At 45.6% G+C, this 17,687-nt stretch overlaps 1 protein-coding gene across 1 annotated transcript in view; it reads right to left on the reverse strand.

Annotated features, from left to right (window-relative positions):
• Positions 1 to 364: 364 nt before the first annotated feature.
• Positions 365 to 17,687, reverse strand: part of SETD7 (SET domain containing 7, histone lysine methyltransferase) — a 77,388-nt gene continuing 60,065 nt past the window's right edge. The window contains exons 7-8 of the mRNA XM_029596087.1: positions 9,646 to 9,803; positions 365 to 2,039 (exon numbers count right to left, since the gene is read on the reverse strand). Coding sequence (XP_029451947.1) covers positions 1,859 to 2,039; positions 9,646 to 9,803 — 339 coding nt within the window. The 3' untranslated portion in view covers positions 365 to 1,858. The remainder of the gene's footprint in view (positions 2,040 to 9,645; positions 9,804 to 17,687) is intronic.

Consider the following 17,687-nt stretch of genomic DNA (forward strand, 5'->3'; position numbering starts at 1 on the left):
TTTTCTCCTCTATTGTTAATCACTTTATTTATTGCTTCAGTTATCCTTGTTCTATGTAAACCGATCCGATATGGTTTTCACTATGAAGGTCGGTATAAAAAAGTGTTAAATAAATAAAATAAATAAAATAACTTTATTTCTGCTATGGATGGGTAAGTTCAAAAATAAATGAAAACAAGCAGATCAGCGGGTTTTTAAGGGTTGGGGCCAAATGGGGGGGGGGGGAGTGAAGCCTATTAAACTAGGGGGTGGGGTGGGTGGGTTTGGAAGACCTCTCTCTTAACTGGGGGTCGAACTGGTAAAACTGGGAATAGCATCGGCGCACGCCCCTTTTAAAATCCCTCCCCCCCCGATATACGCGGGAGAAGCGGCATTTGCACACACATGCGCGTGCCCACTTAAAATTTGGTGCACGTGTGCAAGCGGCCAGGCTATTTCATAACACGTGCACAAGTTATAAGACAGCCGCATCCCTGGGCACAGGCTGACGCACGCACGCGCATGTGCGCCCTGGTGCCGGTTGGAAAGTTATCGTCCCTATATCGTATTTATTTTACCAACAGGAGATAAAATGCTGCAGGCCAAATGTCTCGGGAATCGTGCGGAACGGAGGGATTCCTGCAGCATGGGTAATCCCAGTAAGACCGAAGGGCGGCACATATGGCCACCACCTGTAAAATGGCACAAATATGAAGCATCATAAGGTGGGGGTTTTTTTTTGTTTTTTGAGATTTAGCAGGTTGTGAACCAAATTCAATGAAGGTAAAAAAAAAAAAAAATGAAAATTTGCTTCAGCATACATGTATTGGCCAAATATCTTTAGTTTAGTTTTGCTTGAGGGTTTTCTTTCTAAGTTGCTTCAAATGTGTTTGCACACTAATCCCGCATTGTAGCTCCACATCCATTCATATAGGACTGTACCCCTCACTGGAGCAAATCCCTTACAAAAAAAAAAATATGTAACCGCTTCAGCTACAAAACACAATCCATGAAGATTCAATCGCGTTTTCGTTCTTCCTTCCCCTTGAATGAATTGTTACCTACATTTGCTGGCAGCTCATTCGAGCCACTTTATCCCATCCTCTTTGGATGGGTGCAAACATCTCAAAGCAGGGGTGATGGGTAGATTTACTATCTACCAGGTGACTAATCCTGAAGCAAAGATTTAGCCCTACAGATTACTCTAATGTCGAAGACTCAGAAAGAGGATCCTCTTGGAAAAGAGCAGGAGTGAGAAATTGGCCAGGAACAACACAAAGTCAGACCCAGCCTCTTGTAAGAAAGGGGAAAAAAAAAAACTGCTCGATTAGAGAGTTAGGTCAAACGCTAGATGGCAAATTCTGTTCCTGCTGTAGGAGAGAAAATCAAAATATACCAACCCGGTCCTGCCACAAAGATATTCCTGCAAAACGTGAGAGCGTCTAAGGTTTCCACCAGGGCGACAGCAATACGTAAACCACACAGCTAAAAATAACCATGTCCTTTTACCTCGAATCATTTGGCATCTGAAAACAAGACTAATAATTAGTTTGGAAATACCAAAAGAAGCACACGCTACCTGGTATGTACCGATAAATAGCCCCTTTGTCACAATGCTAGCTAAATGTAAATTGGCTAAGAGCAGTGCACTCAAACCCAGTTAGTGTGTAAGAAACTCCTGTTTTAACACCGGATGAAGATTTGTGAGGCAACAGTATGAAACAATCCCTGGGTGTCCGGTTTTCGGTATAAACGTAGTGCATAGATCCAAGTATCCACATCAGCTCCCTGAACTGCGAAGTTCCCGCCGCTGCTGCTGCTGCTGTTGTGTGTGAGTTTGTGTGTGTGTGTGTGTGCGCTTTGTGCATGTTAATTCCCTTTAATTCTGCTGAGATGCCTGGAAGGCCTTCAGTTCCAGCTGGTACCATTCGGGTGCTTCAGGCCCATTCTTCCCTCGAGGGTTGTGATCATACCCGTAGGCGACCGTCAGTTCATCATCCAGCTCCACTGCCCTGATGGTCCGGATGCACTTAATCGGGCCAAAACGAGGATGAACAAACCTGAATACCAAAACAAGAACAAGTAAATAACCCCAGATTCATTCTCAGCAAAGCATTTTTTTCGTGAGGCTGGTTGATGATATTTTTTTGTTCTCCATAGGTAATCTGCGCAATTAGAAGAATTAAAGAGAGCCCACTGCTCAGTAGGCCAGCTGATAGCAGTGTCTTATTTGGATCAACATAGCTAAATGGTTTTGCAGGGGTTGGTCTGCATTCCTAACCTTTCAGATGCAAAACCAGGTGGCCACTGGGTACTAAGCTTATTCAGGTTTCTACAACTCAGGATTTCCTAGACTGCATTATTCAACCTTTGAAATGCTGCAGTGCAGTGTTTCCAGCAGCTGAATTATTCCCTTAAGGAAAATTGGATTTGTTGTAGGCCATGCAAGCTCTTATTGGCCCAGTTGTAAAAATCATCCACAGATGATAATATCCACGAGCTTGAGACCAGAGCCATGTCTTGGTTTCAATAAGAAGGCATCACAACCTGCAAAGTATCCAAAATGGAAAACTCAAACACTTTTAAAACCTTTTCTTCAGCTGTGCTAGAGGAGCATTTCTACAGGGAAGGCCAAAGGGAAGGGCAATTCACAAAGCCCCTTTCTATAGGTGAATAGTGATTTCCATGCATTTCTTCCACAACGCCTGTGCTTTTAGCTGCATTTAGAGTAGATGCTCCAAGGAGTTTAGGTCATTTGGGAGAGGAGGGGGCAAGAACACTCACAGGGGTAAATTTTCAAAGGGTTACACGCGTAACCCCCGAAAACCTACCCCAAATCCCCACTGCGCGCGCCGAGCCTATCTTGCATAGGCTCAGTGGCGCGCGCTAGCCCCGGGATGTGCGTAAGTCCCGGGGCTTTCCTGGGGGCAGGGGGGGGGGGGGCGTGGCGCTGTGGCGCGTCATCCGGGGTGGGGCCGCAGGCATGGTTCCGGCCCGGGGGCGTGGCCGCAGCCTCCGGACCAGCCCCCGGACCGGAACATAGCACGCCAGCAGCTGGCCCGCGCGTGCGAGTTAAGCCTGCCTTGAGCAGGCGTAACTTCTGGAATAAAGGTAGGGTTAGGAAAGTTCCCTCCGAGGCCGGCTGCGCGGCTTGGCGCGCGCAGGCTGCCGATTTTGCTCAGCCTTGCGCATGCCGATCCCGGATTTTAACAGATACGCGCCGTATCTATTAAAATCCCGCGTACTCTTGTTTATTTAATTATTTAGCATTTTTTTTATATACCGAGGTATAGCATAGTTGCCTTCACTCCGGTTTACATACAGAACAACTTGTTACATTGAAAGATTTTAAACTTTAAATTTAACAATAGTGGGAAATGGAACCAACAAGAAGAGGTATGAACAAAAAACATAGTGTAAACAGGGTAGATACACTGAATAGATAGGCAGAGATAACTGGGTTCTTCAAAAAGGAGGCATCAGTGGCTTGAATCAGTAGAGATTGTCCAAATGGAATATTTAGAGTTGGCGGATAATGGGATTATAGTATAAAGTCATTGAGAGTTGTCCTTAAGAGTATGGTTGAGAAGCCAAGACTTTAGGTCTTTTTTGAAGGATTTTAAGTTTTCTTGCGCGGTGAGGAAGTGGGGTAGTGAATTCCATAGTTTTGGTCCGATGATGGAGAAGGCTCTGTTTCTGGTGGAGGATAGTTTGGCATTTGGGAGTGAGGGAATCACAAGTTGAAGTTTACTAGAAGTTCTTGTTGTGCGTTGAGGGCGAAGTATGTGTAAAATGTCATCAAAGGCAGTGTAGTCGGTTTTGTAGATTGCATTGTGGATCAATGAAAGAACTTTGTATTCAATTCTTTTTTCTATTGGGAGCCATTGTAATTGGTTGAGGACAGGGGTAATGTGATCATATTTGCTTTTACCCGTTAGAAATCTGGCAGCAGCATTCTGAAGAAGCTGCAAGGGCCTCAAAGATGATTTTGGTAAACCAATCAAAAGGGAGTTGCAGTAATCCAAACCGGAAAAGATGAGGGCTTGTAGTACGGTTTTTAAATCGTGGGGGTGAAGAAGAGGTTTTAGGTGTTTGTTTGCGCCTGGTGTGCGAACAAAAGTATGTGTGCGCGTAATTTTGTAAAATCTACCCCATAGATTGTATATTCAACTTTACTCCCATTGTTTTCTATTAAAAAAAAAAAAAATCCACACAGAAAGCAGATAAAATGACCACAGGTACAAACGTTTCAAAACGAAAGTACACGCATATTTTCGTTTTCAAAACTGATGCAACTTTGTCTCAATGCAGACGGTTTGAAGCTTGCCTCCTGAATGTGTAACAGCTATCACACAGTAATATCCTCAGATCAAAAAAGTTCTTCCTAGGAACACTTTGACTTGACACATAGGGGAGGATTTTCAAAGGGTTATGCGCGTAACCCCCGAAAACCTACCCCTGCGCGCACGAGCCTATTTTGCATAGGCTCGGCGGCGCACACAAGCCCCAGGAGTCCCGGGGCTTTCGAAAATGGGCGGTCTGGGGGCGGGGGCGTGGCAGCAGTCCGGGGGCGGGGGCGTTCCCAAATCCTCCGGCACATCAGCCATGCTGGAGGCAGGCGTAGCTCCATCGAATAAGGTTGGAGGGGGATTAAAAAAAAAAAATTCCTTCCAAGGCCCCCCCGATTTCGGAGGGGCCTTGGAGGGAACGGGGAAAGCCATCGGGGCTCCCCTTGGGCTCAGCACGCGCAAGGTGCACCGACCCTGGATTTTTATAACATGTGTGCGGCAGCGCGCGCATGTTATAAAATCGGGTGTACATTTGTGTGCGCCGGGTAGCGTGCACAAATGTACCCCTCCTGCGCGTAAAATTTAAAATCGGCCCCATAATGAGGGGGTATATAAAAGAAGGGGGGGGAAGGGGCAAAAATGTATGTGGTTGTGCTTATTATGTGATGGGCTTCATTGCTTATTTTGTATGGATCTTCAGCATTACCAGGTTATGCATTGCACTTGTTGTGATTACCCTTTTTTTTGTTTCTGTATTTCTACTTGCAACCCTATTTCCTCTTGAATAAAGATATTTAAACTAAAAGTACTTCCTAGAATACTCCCGCAACCAAAAAATGGAGAACTGCTTTTTTTTCCAGGGCTCTGCCTAGGGGAGGGGGATTTTTAAGTTAGAAGAATCTCAAGGAATTCATAGAGCTGGAAGTATGCAATTTCTAAAGTTGGTCTTTCTGTAAAACAATCTCTGAAGGAAGCGTAGAGTGCACTCCCTGCCACCCTCAGAGCCGGATTTAAGATTTTGCCGCCCTTAAGGCACTGTTGGTGTCACCACCACCGGGGAGTAGAAGGTCCAAGGTACGGTCTCGCAGTTCTGTGGATAGATTCTGGGACAAAAATTTAGAAACTTCTAAAGCACACTGACAAACATTTCCAACTTTTATTTTATATTATAAAAATGTTCCGTCTTTGCTTCTGTCTTTATAATTTGTTTCCTATTTTATTGCACGACGATAATGAATATCAAATATCAGTACAAAGAAAAGGTCTCAGGGACAGGGAGAGAAGGAGAGGCTGAGAGGACCAGGGATAGGAAAAGGAGAAGGTGAGAGGATTGGAGATGGGGGGTAGAAGAGAAGGAGAAAGAAGAGAGGATGGAAATACAAACAAAAAACAGACTTTGAAATGTTTGTATGCTAATGCCAGAAGTCTAAGTAGTAAGATGGGAGAATTAGAATGTATAGCAGTGAATGATGACATAGACTTAATTGGCATCTCAGAGACATGGTGAAAAGAGGATAACCAATGGGACAGTGCTATACCAGGGTACAAATTAGTAACTTAGTAGTGGGGTGGCGCTTTATGTCCAGGATGGCATAGAGATGGCTGTAGAGGCAAAAACTCAGAGTAAAACCTTTTTAAAATATATCCGAAGCAGAAAGCCTGTGAGGAAGTCAGTTGGACCGTTAGATGATCGAGGGGTTAAAGGGGCACTTAGAGAAGATAAGGCCATCGCGGAAAGATTAAATGATTTCTTTGCTTCGGTGTTTACTGAAGAGATGTTGCGGAGGTACCCGTAATGGAGAAGGTTTTCATGGGTAATGATTCAGATGGACTGAATCAAATCACGGTGAACCTAGAAGATGTGGTAGGCCTGATTGACAAACTGAAGAGTAGTAAATCACCTGGACCAGATGGTATACACCCCAGAGTTCTGAAGGAACTAAAAAATGAAATTTCAGACCTATTAGTAAAAATTTGTAACCTATCATTAAAATCATCCATTGTACCTGAAGACTGGAGGATAGCAAATGTAACCCCAATATTTAAAAAGGGCTCCAGGGACGATCCGGGAAACTACAGACTGGTTAGCCTGACTTCAGTGCCAGGAAAAATAGTGGAAAATGTTCTAAACATCAAAATCACAGAACATATAGAAAGACATGGTTTAATGGAACAAAGTCAGCATGGCTTTACCCAGGGCAAGTCTTGCCTCACAAATCTGCTTCACTTTTTTGAAGGAGTTAATAAACATGTGGATAAAGGTGAACCGGTAGATATAGTATACTTGGATTTTCAGAAGGCGTTTGACAAAGTTCCTCATGAGAGGCTTCTAGGAAAAGTAAAAAGTCATGGGATAGGTGGCGATGTCCTTTCGTGGATTGCAAACTGGCTAAAAGACAGGAGTGCCTCAGGGATCTGTATTGGGGCCCTTACTTTTCAATATATTTATAAATGGTCTGGAAAGGAAGATGACGAGTGAGAATCAAATTTGCAGATTTATTTATTTATTTATTTATTTTTAGATTTTTATATACCGGTGTTCCTATATGAAATAAAGATCACATCGGTTTACATTGAAACAGAACATGAAAATTGCCAAAAGGCATTACATAGAACAAGGTTATGAAACTTGGAACAGAGTACATAAGTTCAAAATTTAATGATAACGTTGTAACATTGATGACCAAAAGATAAAGGAGAAAAAAAAAAAAAAAAAAAGACTTAAACAATTAAGTTGACAGGTCTTATTGAGCATAAAAATTATAACGTATAAGTGAGAACGTCTCAAGTGTCCTGCAGCAAGAGATTAGATACCGAAGTAGGTAGTGGTATGGAAAATGGGGGTTTGTGAAGAAGATATGTTCTTGCTGGTTGGAGGGGAAAAAATGATGATCATGGTCCTGGAAAAGCTTGGCTAAAGAGCCAGGTTTTAAGTTTTTTTTTTGAATGAAGAGTGGCAGAACTCAAGCCGAATGTCTGGTGGGAGCGCATTCCATTGAATGGGGCCTGCTGTAGATATGGCACGTTTATGATGCGAGGATTTTGTTGAAGGTACATAGAGTACACAAATGACACAAAATTGTTCAGAGTAGTTAAATCACAAGCAGATTGTGATAAATTGCAGGAAGACCTTGTGAGACTGGAAAATTGGGCATCCAAATGGCAGATGAAATTTAATGTGGATAAGTGCAAGGTGATGCATATAGGGAAAAATAACCCATGCTATAATTACACAATGTTGGGTTCCATATTAGGTGCTACAACCCAAGAAAGAGATCTAGGCATCATAGTGGATAACACATTGAAATCGTCGGTTTAGTGTCCTGCGGCAGTCAAAAAAGCAAACAGAATGTTGGGAATTATTAGAAAGGGAATGGTGAATAAAACGGAAAATGTCATAATGCCTCTGTATCGCTCCATGGTGAGACCGCACCTTGAATACTGTGTACAATTCTGGTCGCCGCATCTCAAAAAAAGATATAATTGCGATGGAGAAGGTACAGAGAAGGGCTACCAAAATGATAAGGGGAATGGAACAGCTCCCCTATGAGGAAAGACTAAAGAGGTTAGGACTTTTCAGCTTGGAGAAGAGACGGCTGAGGGGGGATATGATAGAGGTGTTTAAAATCATGAGAGGTCTAGAATGGGTAGATGTGAATCGGTTATTTACTCTTTCGGATAATAGAAAGACTAGGGGACACTCCATGAAGTTAGCATGGGGCACATTTAAAACTAATCGGAGAAAGTTCTTTTTTACTCAATGCACAATTAAACTCTGGAATTTGTTGCCAGAGGATGTGGTTAGTGCAGTTAGTATAGTTGTGTTTAAAAAAGGATTGGATAAGTTCTTGGAGGAGAAGTCCATTACCTGCTATTAAGTTGACTTAGAAAATAGCCACTGCTATTACTAGCAACGGTAACATGGAATAGACTTAGTTTTTGGGTACTTGCCAGGTTCTTATGACCTGGATTGGCCACTGTTGGAAACAGGATGCTGGGCTTGATGGACCCTTGGTCTGACCCAGTTTGGCATGTTCTTATGTTCTTAAGCATAGGTGCATAGGATCTAGGATCTGGGGTCAGAATTTGAGATCAAGAGAGAGGATAGGAGTTGTGCTGGGTGGGGGGAGGAGGAAGCAGGAATCTGTGCGGGTGGCCTGCTTTGCTTTGCATCCCCTCTGTAACCTCCCATCTAATCTGACAATCACTCATGCACACCCATCACCAATCCCTTCTCTCTGACACACAAACACTTCTCCCCTCCCCCTCTTTCTCAGACATCCCCTACTCTCCTCTCCTCACTGATGCCCCAACCTCCCCAAAATGATCTCCCTTTGCTCTGTGTGCTCCAGGCTCTCACCCTTCCCTCCTGTCCCTGAATGACAGGAGGGGAGGGATTGGATTTGGGAGCAAAGTAGCTTTGCTATTGCCAGGGTCTCCTCCTCCCCTCCCCTCCTATTCCCTGGGAGGGGAAGGGCTAGAGCAGGAAGCAGAGGGCTCTTCTCTGCTGAGTGAGATTCAGCACAGCTAGAAGGCAGCAAATCTTCAGCCAGCCTGCTGTGCCCCCAGACTTTTGCCACCCTATGCACAGGCCTAATGTGCCCATTGACAAATTCAGGCCTGCTGAGAGCCAGCAGCAAGAGACAGACTGCACTGCATGCTTGTCAGCAACTACTATGGCAACCATTGCCAACAGGAAAAACCTGGAGTTTTGGGCCATGGCAGTCAGTCAAGAAGTACTGAAGACTTGCAGCCCTATCCTCACAAAACATCTGCAGGAGAAGCAAGGTATCTCAGTAGCTGCATGAGATCTGGAGAAAAAACGGAAAAGAAAAAAATGTAATCCACAAGCTTGCGAGACCCCTCGTCCAGATGTCAGCAGTCTCAAAAGCCCATGGACTACAACATCTGACCTATGTTGATCCAATAAACAGAGCCGAAGAAACCCTTTTGGCATTCAGAACCTTGGAACTTGACAGAAACTTCTTATTTGCTGCAGATAACTGGAATGGGGTAGACTCAGGAACCATTTCTGTGGTAGGATGCATGGTAGCGGCTCACAGTGGCGTTCTGAGAGTAAGAAAGCGCAGGATAATCCTTAGCGGTAGGGAAGTCAGGGCGAGTGGCTACTGCGGGGGGCCAGGAAATGGGGCACCGCAGCTGAGTTCTGCCGTCTCCACTCTGCTTATCCTATTTCTAGGCTTCTGTAATTGAAATCGTGAGGGAATTAAGGCGACCGCACTGGACGGCGCCACAATTACGGGAATCTGGCTTGCACCCACACATCCTGGCTGCGGCCCGAGCGCGACACGACATTTGCTTCCTCTGTTATCTTTAACGCGCAGCGCCTTCTACATCAGCCCAGCCTCCTACTTACGGGTCATAGATGCAGTTGGGAGTGAAGGAATGGTTGGCCTTGTGTCCCAGGGAGGCACAGTATTTGGCTGTGTAGTTGTTCGGCTCCGGCACGTCCAGCACCGTTTCATCATCAAGGGAGATGGTGTTTCCGTTCAGGGACCAGTCCCGACCGTCCACCTGAGACCACAGAGAAGAGTTAGCAGGGAACGCGGCAACCCCTCTGGTTATTATTTCTCCATTTCACTACAGCCTGCTGAATAACTATCCGCGAAGCAGATGGGCTCCCAAATTCCCTCCCGCACACCAGTTTCCCAGAGAAATGCATTTCCGCCGCGACACAATTTAAACAAATGCAGATCGGTCAGACAAAAGCACACGAGAACGTCACAGAAAATGCAGCAGTTCTGTGCTTTTTAAAATATTTATATATAGTAGACGGTGGCAGAAAAGATCTAAGGGCCCATATCCAATCCGCTCCCACTGCCAAGGATACATCCCCGCTGCCAGGCATGGAGTGTGAGCACCTTCGAGGTTTCTCCTTATCTAGGATGGTCTTTTTTTGGTCTTCCTCCTTTGAACTCTACCTTCTTAGATATAAGATCCCCCACTTCGTTTCCTCCAGCACCCCACCTTTGCCGTGCCTGACCACAGTACAGTACACAGTACACCATTCACCAACCAACCTCGTTTCCTTTGTGCAACAATTCTACAACTCCAAATGTCAGGGAAACCCCTTGATCTGTGGTTTTTTGTGCGGTCGCTATTTATGGAACAACCATAAACAAAAAACACAGATACTTGAATAAAAATTGAAAATGAAGAGTTGTTGAACAAGAAAATTAAAGAATAAAACACTGGAGCTATTAAAACAGGTCAACCACAGAGTGGTTGTTCCATAAAATAGCAACCGCACACAAACCACATATCAAGGGGTTTCCCTGACATTTGGCGTTGTAGAATTGTGCCTAACCACAGGGCAAACAGGCAGCACTGCTAGTGTGACCAGGGCCCAACCATCTGTGTTCCTAGCTCCCCTGCCTACCCTGCCAGACAGACCTGGCTAAGATTTAACATGATAAAAACAATAATCAGGTGCCTTATTTTCCTGATTCAGTGTAAAAAAGGGTTTTGGAAGCTGCATACTGCAGGTTTTATTGACAGCATTCTGTGCTCCCCTCCTCCCCAAACGCACACCCTGCCCTCACAAGAGGTCATTTCCAGAGGCGCGTAAAAATAGCAAACATCTCGGCAATTTTCAAAAGCCCGCTTATGCACGTAAACCTTTGCCCTGTGGAATTTTAAAAGGCGTTATATGTTTGGGGGAAAGTAGCAATTTTCAGAAACCCGCTTATGCACGTAAATGCTTTTGAAAATGACCTCCCGGGTGTTTGTGTGCCTTAACTATTAGCCATGTGCTAGCAGAAAGGGCGCGAAGGGGAAAACTGATCAGCGTGGCCAGATGGCTGCAGGCCTGCGCAGGCCAGCGGACAGAACAAGCGCCGGAGACGGCTCCATGATCTCACAGCCATGGAAATTGGATGGGAGAGACAGGGACACAGGCCTGGAGACAGCTAGGGGAACCAGTGCTTGGGTCGGGACTGGAGGGGGAGGAAGGGAGAGAGTGCTGGGATCAGGCTAGGGGAAGAGTGCTGGAGCTGAGCTGGGGAGGGGGGGTTGTGGGACACAAGCTGAGCTGGGCCTGGAGAGCCACTCTCTTTTGAATTTTCAGTGGGTGATGGCTAGAGTTTACAGCATAAATATTTTCATTTGCATTTCCAAAAATGTCAGTGTTTTGGTTCTAACAGTCCTGATGACAGTTCTTGTGAACAAAGACAAAAGTTGACAGTTTTGAGAGTATAAATAAATGTATTCAGGTCTTTTAATCCTCGGAGACGTTGCGTTTTTTTCTTAAGGCTCTTGATAGAATTGGAAGTCCTGGTATCTGCCCTCCGATGCGGTGTATGCACGTCTGCAGTTGGGGAAGCTTTTCCATGGGATTGTACTGGATAAACGGCAGATTTTTCTTAAGCACCTTTATAGGGAGGGAGCAAAATGGCAGAAAGCAGGAGCAGCCCACTCGGAGCAGGGACTCCAGAGGGGGAAGCTGAGAGGACGAGGACCGCATGTAGTGGAACAACGTTAGCCCACACACAAAAAAAAAAAATCAGACAGAACGGGACATCGAGAACTTCCTGTTTACGGAGCTCAGCATCAGCTACTTCATTCACTCTGAAAAATCAAGACCCACGTGGAGAGCTATTATTTATTACTGGCACCAAAAAAAAGAAAAAAAAACCCCACAGAAAAGCAGAATTAAGACAGACTGGAAGTCTCCACAGACTGCGATACGGAGCCTTTCATGGCTAAGTTCCAATTCAGATCCGGCTCGGATCGCTGGAGACAGAAAATCATTACCAGCTTAAAAACAGAACTAATCAGTTTAAAGGAATGGGCCGGCTATCTGCCTCTGCCTTTGCTGTGGTCATGCCTAATAAGAGCTCTTGGGAGTGACAGAAGACAGGGGCCTGTGAGGAGGTTAGTCAGTCTAACGCAGGAACAAACCATCTTAACAACAACCTAAAGCAAGATCAAGCTGGGCCATTAGAATTCTATTTTTATTCACTTTAAATAATGATTTTGTCCTTAACAAGGGGCACTAGCAGCAGTACAGACTGTAGCCGCTCACAGATAATACAACGCAGAATCAGACAAGGGAGACAGAGGTGGGGTTAATACAGCAGGATGAGCCATGGGGAATAAGCCACACAAAAGCAAGGGAGAACGAGAGAGAGAGGTGGGGGAAGGTAAGAGCAGGATGAGCTATGGATGCAGTGAAGTGCTTTGAAGCCAGGTAGGCATGGGCCATACCGTAAGACAAAATCAAGTTGGATCTTCGTGAAGAACAGTTCCCTGCTGCAACAGGTTCCTGTGCACTGGAATTCGGAGAGGCGAATCCACCAGGAGTCTCCGTAGATCTGCATACCACGGTCTCCTGGGCCAATCTGGAGCGATCAAGAGACCATCCCTCTCTGGTGTTCGATCCTTCGAATCAATCTGCCCAACGTGTGCAACATAGGAAAGGCATACAGCAATTTGTCTTCCGGCCACTCCTGCACTAGGGCATCAATCCCCAATGACTTCAGATCTCTCCTGTGGCTGAAGAATCACTGAACTTTCGCATTGCACAAAGTCACAAACAGGTCTAGGAACAGGAGACCTCCAGCGATCCTGAATCAGCTGAAACGCCTCATCCGACAACGCCCACTCTACTGGGTCCAGACTCTCCCTTCTGAGAAAGTATGCTCTTACATCGTCTTTGCCTGCAATGTGCGAGGCTGAGATCATCTAGAGATGCACTTCTGCCCATTCCATAAGTTGATCTATTTTCTGCGATACTTGTTGAGTCTTGGTACCTCCCTGTTGATTGATGTAAACCACAGTCGATACATTGTCCGACATTATTCGGACTGATCAACGCTGCAGTCTGTCGCCGAACCGTAAACATGCCAACCAGACCGCCCTGGCTTCCACCGACTGACGTTCCAGAGAGACTCTTCTGCAGTGCAGCGCCCTTGCACGGACAGCTCCTGACACTGAGCTCACCAACCAAGGAGGCTCACATCTGTCGTCAGTGCTAGCCAGTCTGTTGGGGTTAGGGAAACTCCCTTCCGAAGATGATCCACCTGCAGCCACCACTGCAGCTGGGAATTGACCTCCATTGGCAGGTGGAGCTGAATTGAATAGTGCCAAGACTGCCGGTTCCACAGAGTGAGCAGGGAGCATATGCGCCCTCGCCCACAGTACCACTTCCAGGGTCGCCACCATTAAGCCAAGTACCTGCAGGAAAGACCATACTTTCAGGCGCAGAGTGTTCAACAACAGACGGAGTTGAGCTAGCAACTCCTGAATTTGAGCTTCCGGCAGGAATACCTTGCCCTGCTTCATGTCGAACCAAACCCTGAGGGATTCCAGCGATTTGAGTAGGCTGAAGACTGCTATTGGCTATGTTCACCACTCAGCCGAGCACCTGCAACAGGGAAATCATCTTGTGAGTCACCAGGCAACTTGGCTCGAATCAGCCAGTCGTCTAAATAAGAGTGCACTAGGATTCCATCATCTCTCAACTCTGCTGCATCTACTACCATTACCTTGGAAAAGGTTCTGAGAGCAGTGGCCGGACCAGAGGGTAGAGCCCAAAACTGAAAGTGGCACCCCAGAACTGCGAACTGAAGAAAGCATTGATGTTCTAGTTAGATGGGAATGTGAAGATACGCTTTGGAGGTCAGAAATTCCCCCGATGGCACGGCCATTATCACAGAGCGCAAGGTTTCCACGGAAAAATGTTTCACCTGCAGATGATGGTTGACACCTTTGAGGTCAAGGAAGGGACAAAAAGAACCTTCCTTCTTTGGCACGATGAAATATCGCCCCATATTTTCTTGAGAAATAGGCACTGGGACCACAGCCTTCAGACTGAGGAGCCTTGACAATGTACTCTTCACTGCCTGCTTCTTCTGAGGGGAGTGGCTGGGAGACACCATAAGAACATAAGAACATAAGAAAATGCCATACTGGGTCAGACCAAGGGTCCATCAAGCCCAGCATTCTGTTTCCAACAGTGGCCAATCCAGGTCATAAGAACCTGGCAAGTACCCAAAAACTAAGTCTATTCCATGTTACCGTTGCTAGTAATAGCAGTGGCTATTTTCTAAGTCAACTTAATTAATAGCAGGTAATGGACTTCTCCTCCAAGAACTTATCCAATCCTTTTTTAAACACAGCTATACTAACTGCACTAACCACATCCTCTGACAACAAATTCCAGAGTTTAATTGTGCATTGAGTAAAAAAGAACTTTCTCCGATTAGTTTTAAATGTGCCCCATGCTAACTTCATGGAGTGTCCCCTAGTCTTTCTATTATCCGAAAGAGTAAATAACCGATTCACATCTACCTGTTATAGACCTCTCATGATTTTAAACACCTCTATCATATCCCCCCTCAGCCGTCTCTTCTCCAAGCTGAAAAGTCCTAACCTCTTTAGTCTTTCCTCATAGGGGAGCTGTTCCATTCCCCTTATCATTTTGGTTGCCCTTCTCTGTACCTTCTCCATCGCAATTATATCTTTTTTGAGATGCGGCGACCAGAATTGTACACAGTATTCAAGGTGCGGTCTCACCATGGAGCGATACAGAGGCATTATGACATTTTCCGTTTTATTCACCATTCCCTTTCTAATAATTCCCAACATTCTGTTTGCTTTTTTGACTGCCGCAGGACACTAAACCGACGATTTCAATGTGTTATCCACTATGACACCTAGATCTCTTTCTTGGGTTGTAGCACCTAATATGGAATATTTATTTATTTATTTTTAACTTTTCTATACCGATGCTCCTGTACAGGATACATATCGCACCGGTTTACATGGAACTGAAAACAGTCGCCGGGAGGCGTATACAATGAAACATAGGAACAAAAAACGTTCGGGGAAATAAAACAGTGTGGGGAAATGTAACATTGGAACAAGGAACGTGCGGGGAACAAGGAACGTGTGGGGAAATGTGAAAACTTTAGCAATATAAGAGAATACACTACCATATAATGTGGTAGATATAACATAATATTAAAAAGAGTAAGTTTAATAATAATAAGAATGGGAAAAGAGGCCTAAGCCTCGGGGAAACGAGCCGGTGGGGTGGAAAGGGAGAGAGTAAAGGGAGAAAACCACAATGAGCAATGGGACATTTAGCATTGGCAGGATTCAAGGGGGAGAGAGATCAAGGGCGAAGGGATTATCTGTCCGAAGAGGCCTGACTGAAGAGCCAGGTTTTCGGGATTATCTGTCCAAAAAGGCCTGACTGAAGAGCCAGGTTTTCAGTTTCTTTTTGAAGACCAAAGGGCAGGGTTCTTGGCAGAGGTCTGGTGGGAGCGAGTTCCAGAGTGGAGGCCCAGCTGTGGAGAGGGCGCGCTTCCTTAAAGAGGTTTTAGCAGGTGGGGTATATAGCATGTCTTTGTATGCTGTTCTAGTGGGTCTGTTTGAGGTGTGTGGCCTTATTTGGAAGGTTAGATTGAGGGGGGAGATATTATGTAAAGCCTTGTGGATCATCATGAGGGCTTTAAAGAGGATCCTGGATTTGATGGGTAACCAGTGCAAGTTTTGAAGGATGGGAGTGATATGTTCTCTTCTGTTGGCATTAGTGAGGATCCTGGCTGTGGCGTTCATGACCATCTGAAGAGGTTTGATTGAGTTGGCGGGTAGTCCCAGCAGAAGGGAGTTGCAGTAATCCACTTTGGACAAGACGATGGATTGTAACACCAAACAGAAGTCACGGAGGAGTAGTAGTGGTTTTAGTTTTTTTAGTACCTGCAATTTGAAGAAGCATTCTTTCGTTGTGTTGTTTATGAATTTTGTCCCATCCCGAGGAACACTGCGAAACTCCATCGCATATCCTTCTCGTGTCACTTCCAGGAAACCAAAATGAGATTTCTCTTCGGCTCAGACCCGGAATCTGCCCCTAGCATTTCCAAGGTCTGGGAGATCAGAGCTGGCAGTTTATCTTTATGAAAGACCCATAGCTTACTTCTATATGGTTCTAATCCTGGATGAATTTCACCATCTTCAAGAAAGTTAGGATCGTTGTCATCATCCGTGCCATCCGGATCTCTATCAGGAGGTCCCGCTGCCGCTCTAGGAGTACGCCGGCTCTTAATAGAAGGGCCAAGCAAGGTTCCTACCTGCACTTTTCTGCTCTGGAAGCATTGGACAGGGTTGAAGATTGCGCCTGAAGAAAAAAATAAAAAGAGTGCAAGCCCTGGAAAAATTCTACCCATGAAAAGGCAGACGTATCCAAACCAGGAGGCACCTGACGTGTACTCACTGAACCTCAGTCCCTCGCTGAGGAACAAGTTAGGGGAGTTCCAAATTCAAGCACCCCACCTGAGTCGTCTTTGCCCAGACCTACAGCCGGCAGGGAAGAACCAGGTTTAGTGAAATAAGAGGAAGATAATTCTCCCTGAGCCTCCAAACAGCACTGGAAATGTTAGCGGGCACTCCTGGCTGAGATGCCCTGATATGACAGGCAGTGCAAAGAGAAAGGCGCTTAGTCTTAGGTATAGGCGCCATTACAGCCGACAGTGCACTGAGTGGTGGCTGGAGGCATGTGTCTAGCGTCCAACTTAGACACCCAACACTTAGGCGACCCACACCTAGGCACCTAACTAGGCGCCCAAGACTTAGACTTCCCAAAGATGAGCACCCCAGAAAACCTAAGCGCATAGTACAACTTGTGCACAGAGGTAAGCGCACGGTCACTATGGCGCTGCTTAACTTGGACGCACAGGGGTAGATATTAAAAGATGCGCACGACCATGTGCTATTCTCCCCAGATCTAAAAAAAAAAAAAAAAAAAAGTGCGCGTCCGACCTGCACATTTTTATGCTCAGAAATTAACCTAACCCCCCTGACAGCCACCTCTCCTGTGCACACATTTGTCCCTAGCACCTCCTTGACAGTGCAATCCCCTCATTTAGATATTGAATCGCGCACCCAGGAGAGATGCCTGGGCACGCGTTAGGAAAGCCAGCGCTCAACATTTGCATTGGCCCCTGAGAATGCAGACGTTTATTATGCTCTGTTGGATTTCTATGTATGCTGTACCTGAAGTGTAACGTGCCTGCAGGCATGTCATCAGATCCAAGCGTGAGGTTGTCTGCCTGTGTCAGGAAGTTACAGGCTGCATTACGCTTACAGCTCAGTAAAGGGATGGGGCGGCGACAGACAGTGAAACATTCAAGTTCCAGGGGGGGCCTGTGTCTGATAATGGGTAAGAAAGCCAGGGTGGTTCTTAGGTCCTTCCGGGCTGGTTTCAAACTATTTGATCCTCTTCATTTCAAATGTTTTTGTGTTGCTGTGTAGTTCTGAAATTCCAATTACAGGGAAGAACAAAGTGACACCTCCATAGGAAAGCATTTATCAAGGAAAGATCACTCTCTTAACGACCTCACAAACAGGGTACTCTGAAGGGAATTTCAAAGAACACAAAACTTTTGAAATTCAGAT

This window comes from Rhinatrema bivittatum, chromosome 1 (genome assembly GCF_901001135.1).
Source record: "Rhinatrema bivittatum chromosome 1, aRhiBiv1.1, whole genome shotgun sequence".
Taxonomy (NCBI): domain Eukaryota; kingdom Metazoa; phylum Chordata; class Amphibia; order Gymnophiona; family Rhinatrematidae; genus Rhinatrema; species Rhinatrema bivittatum.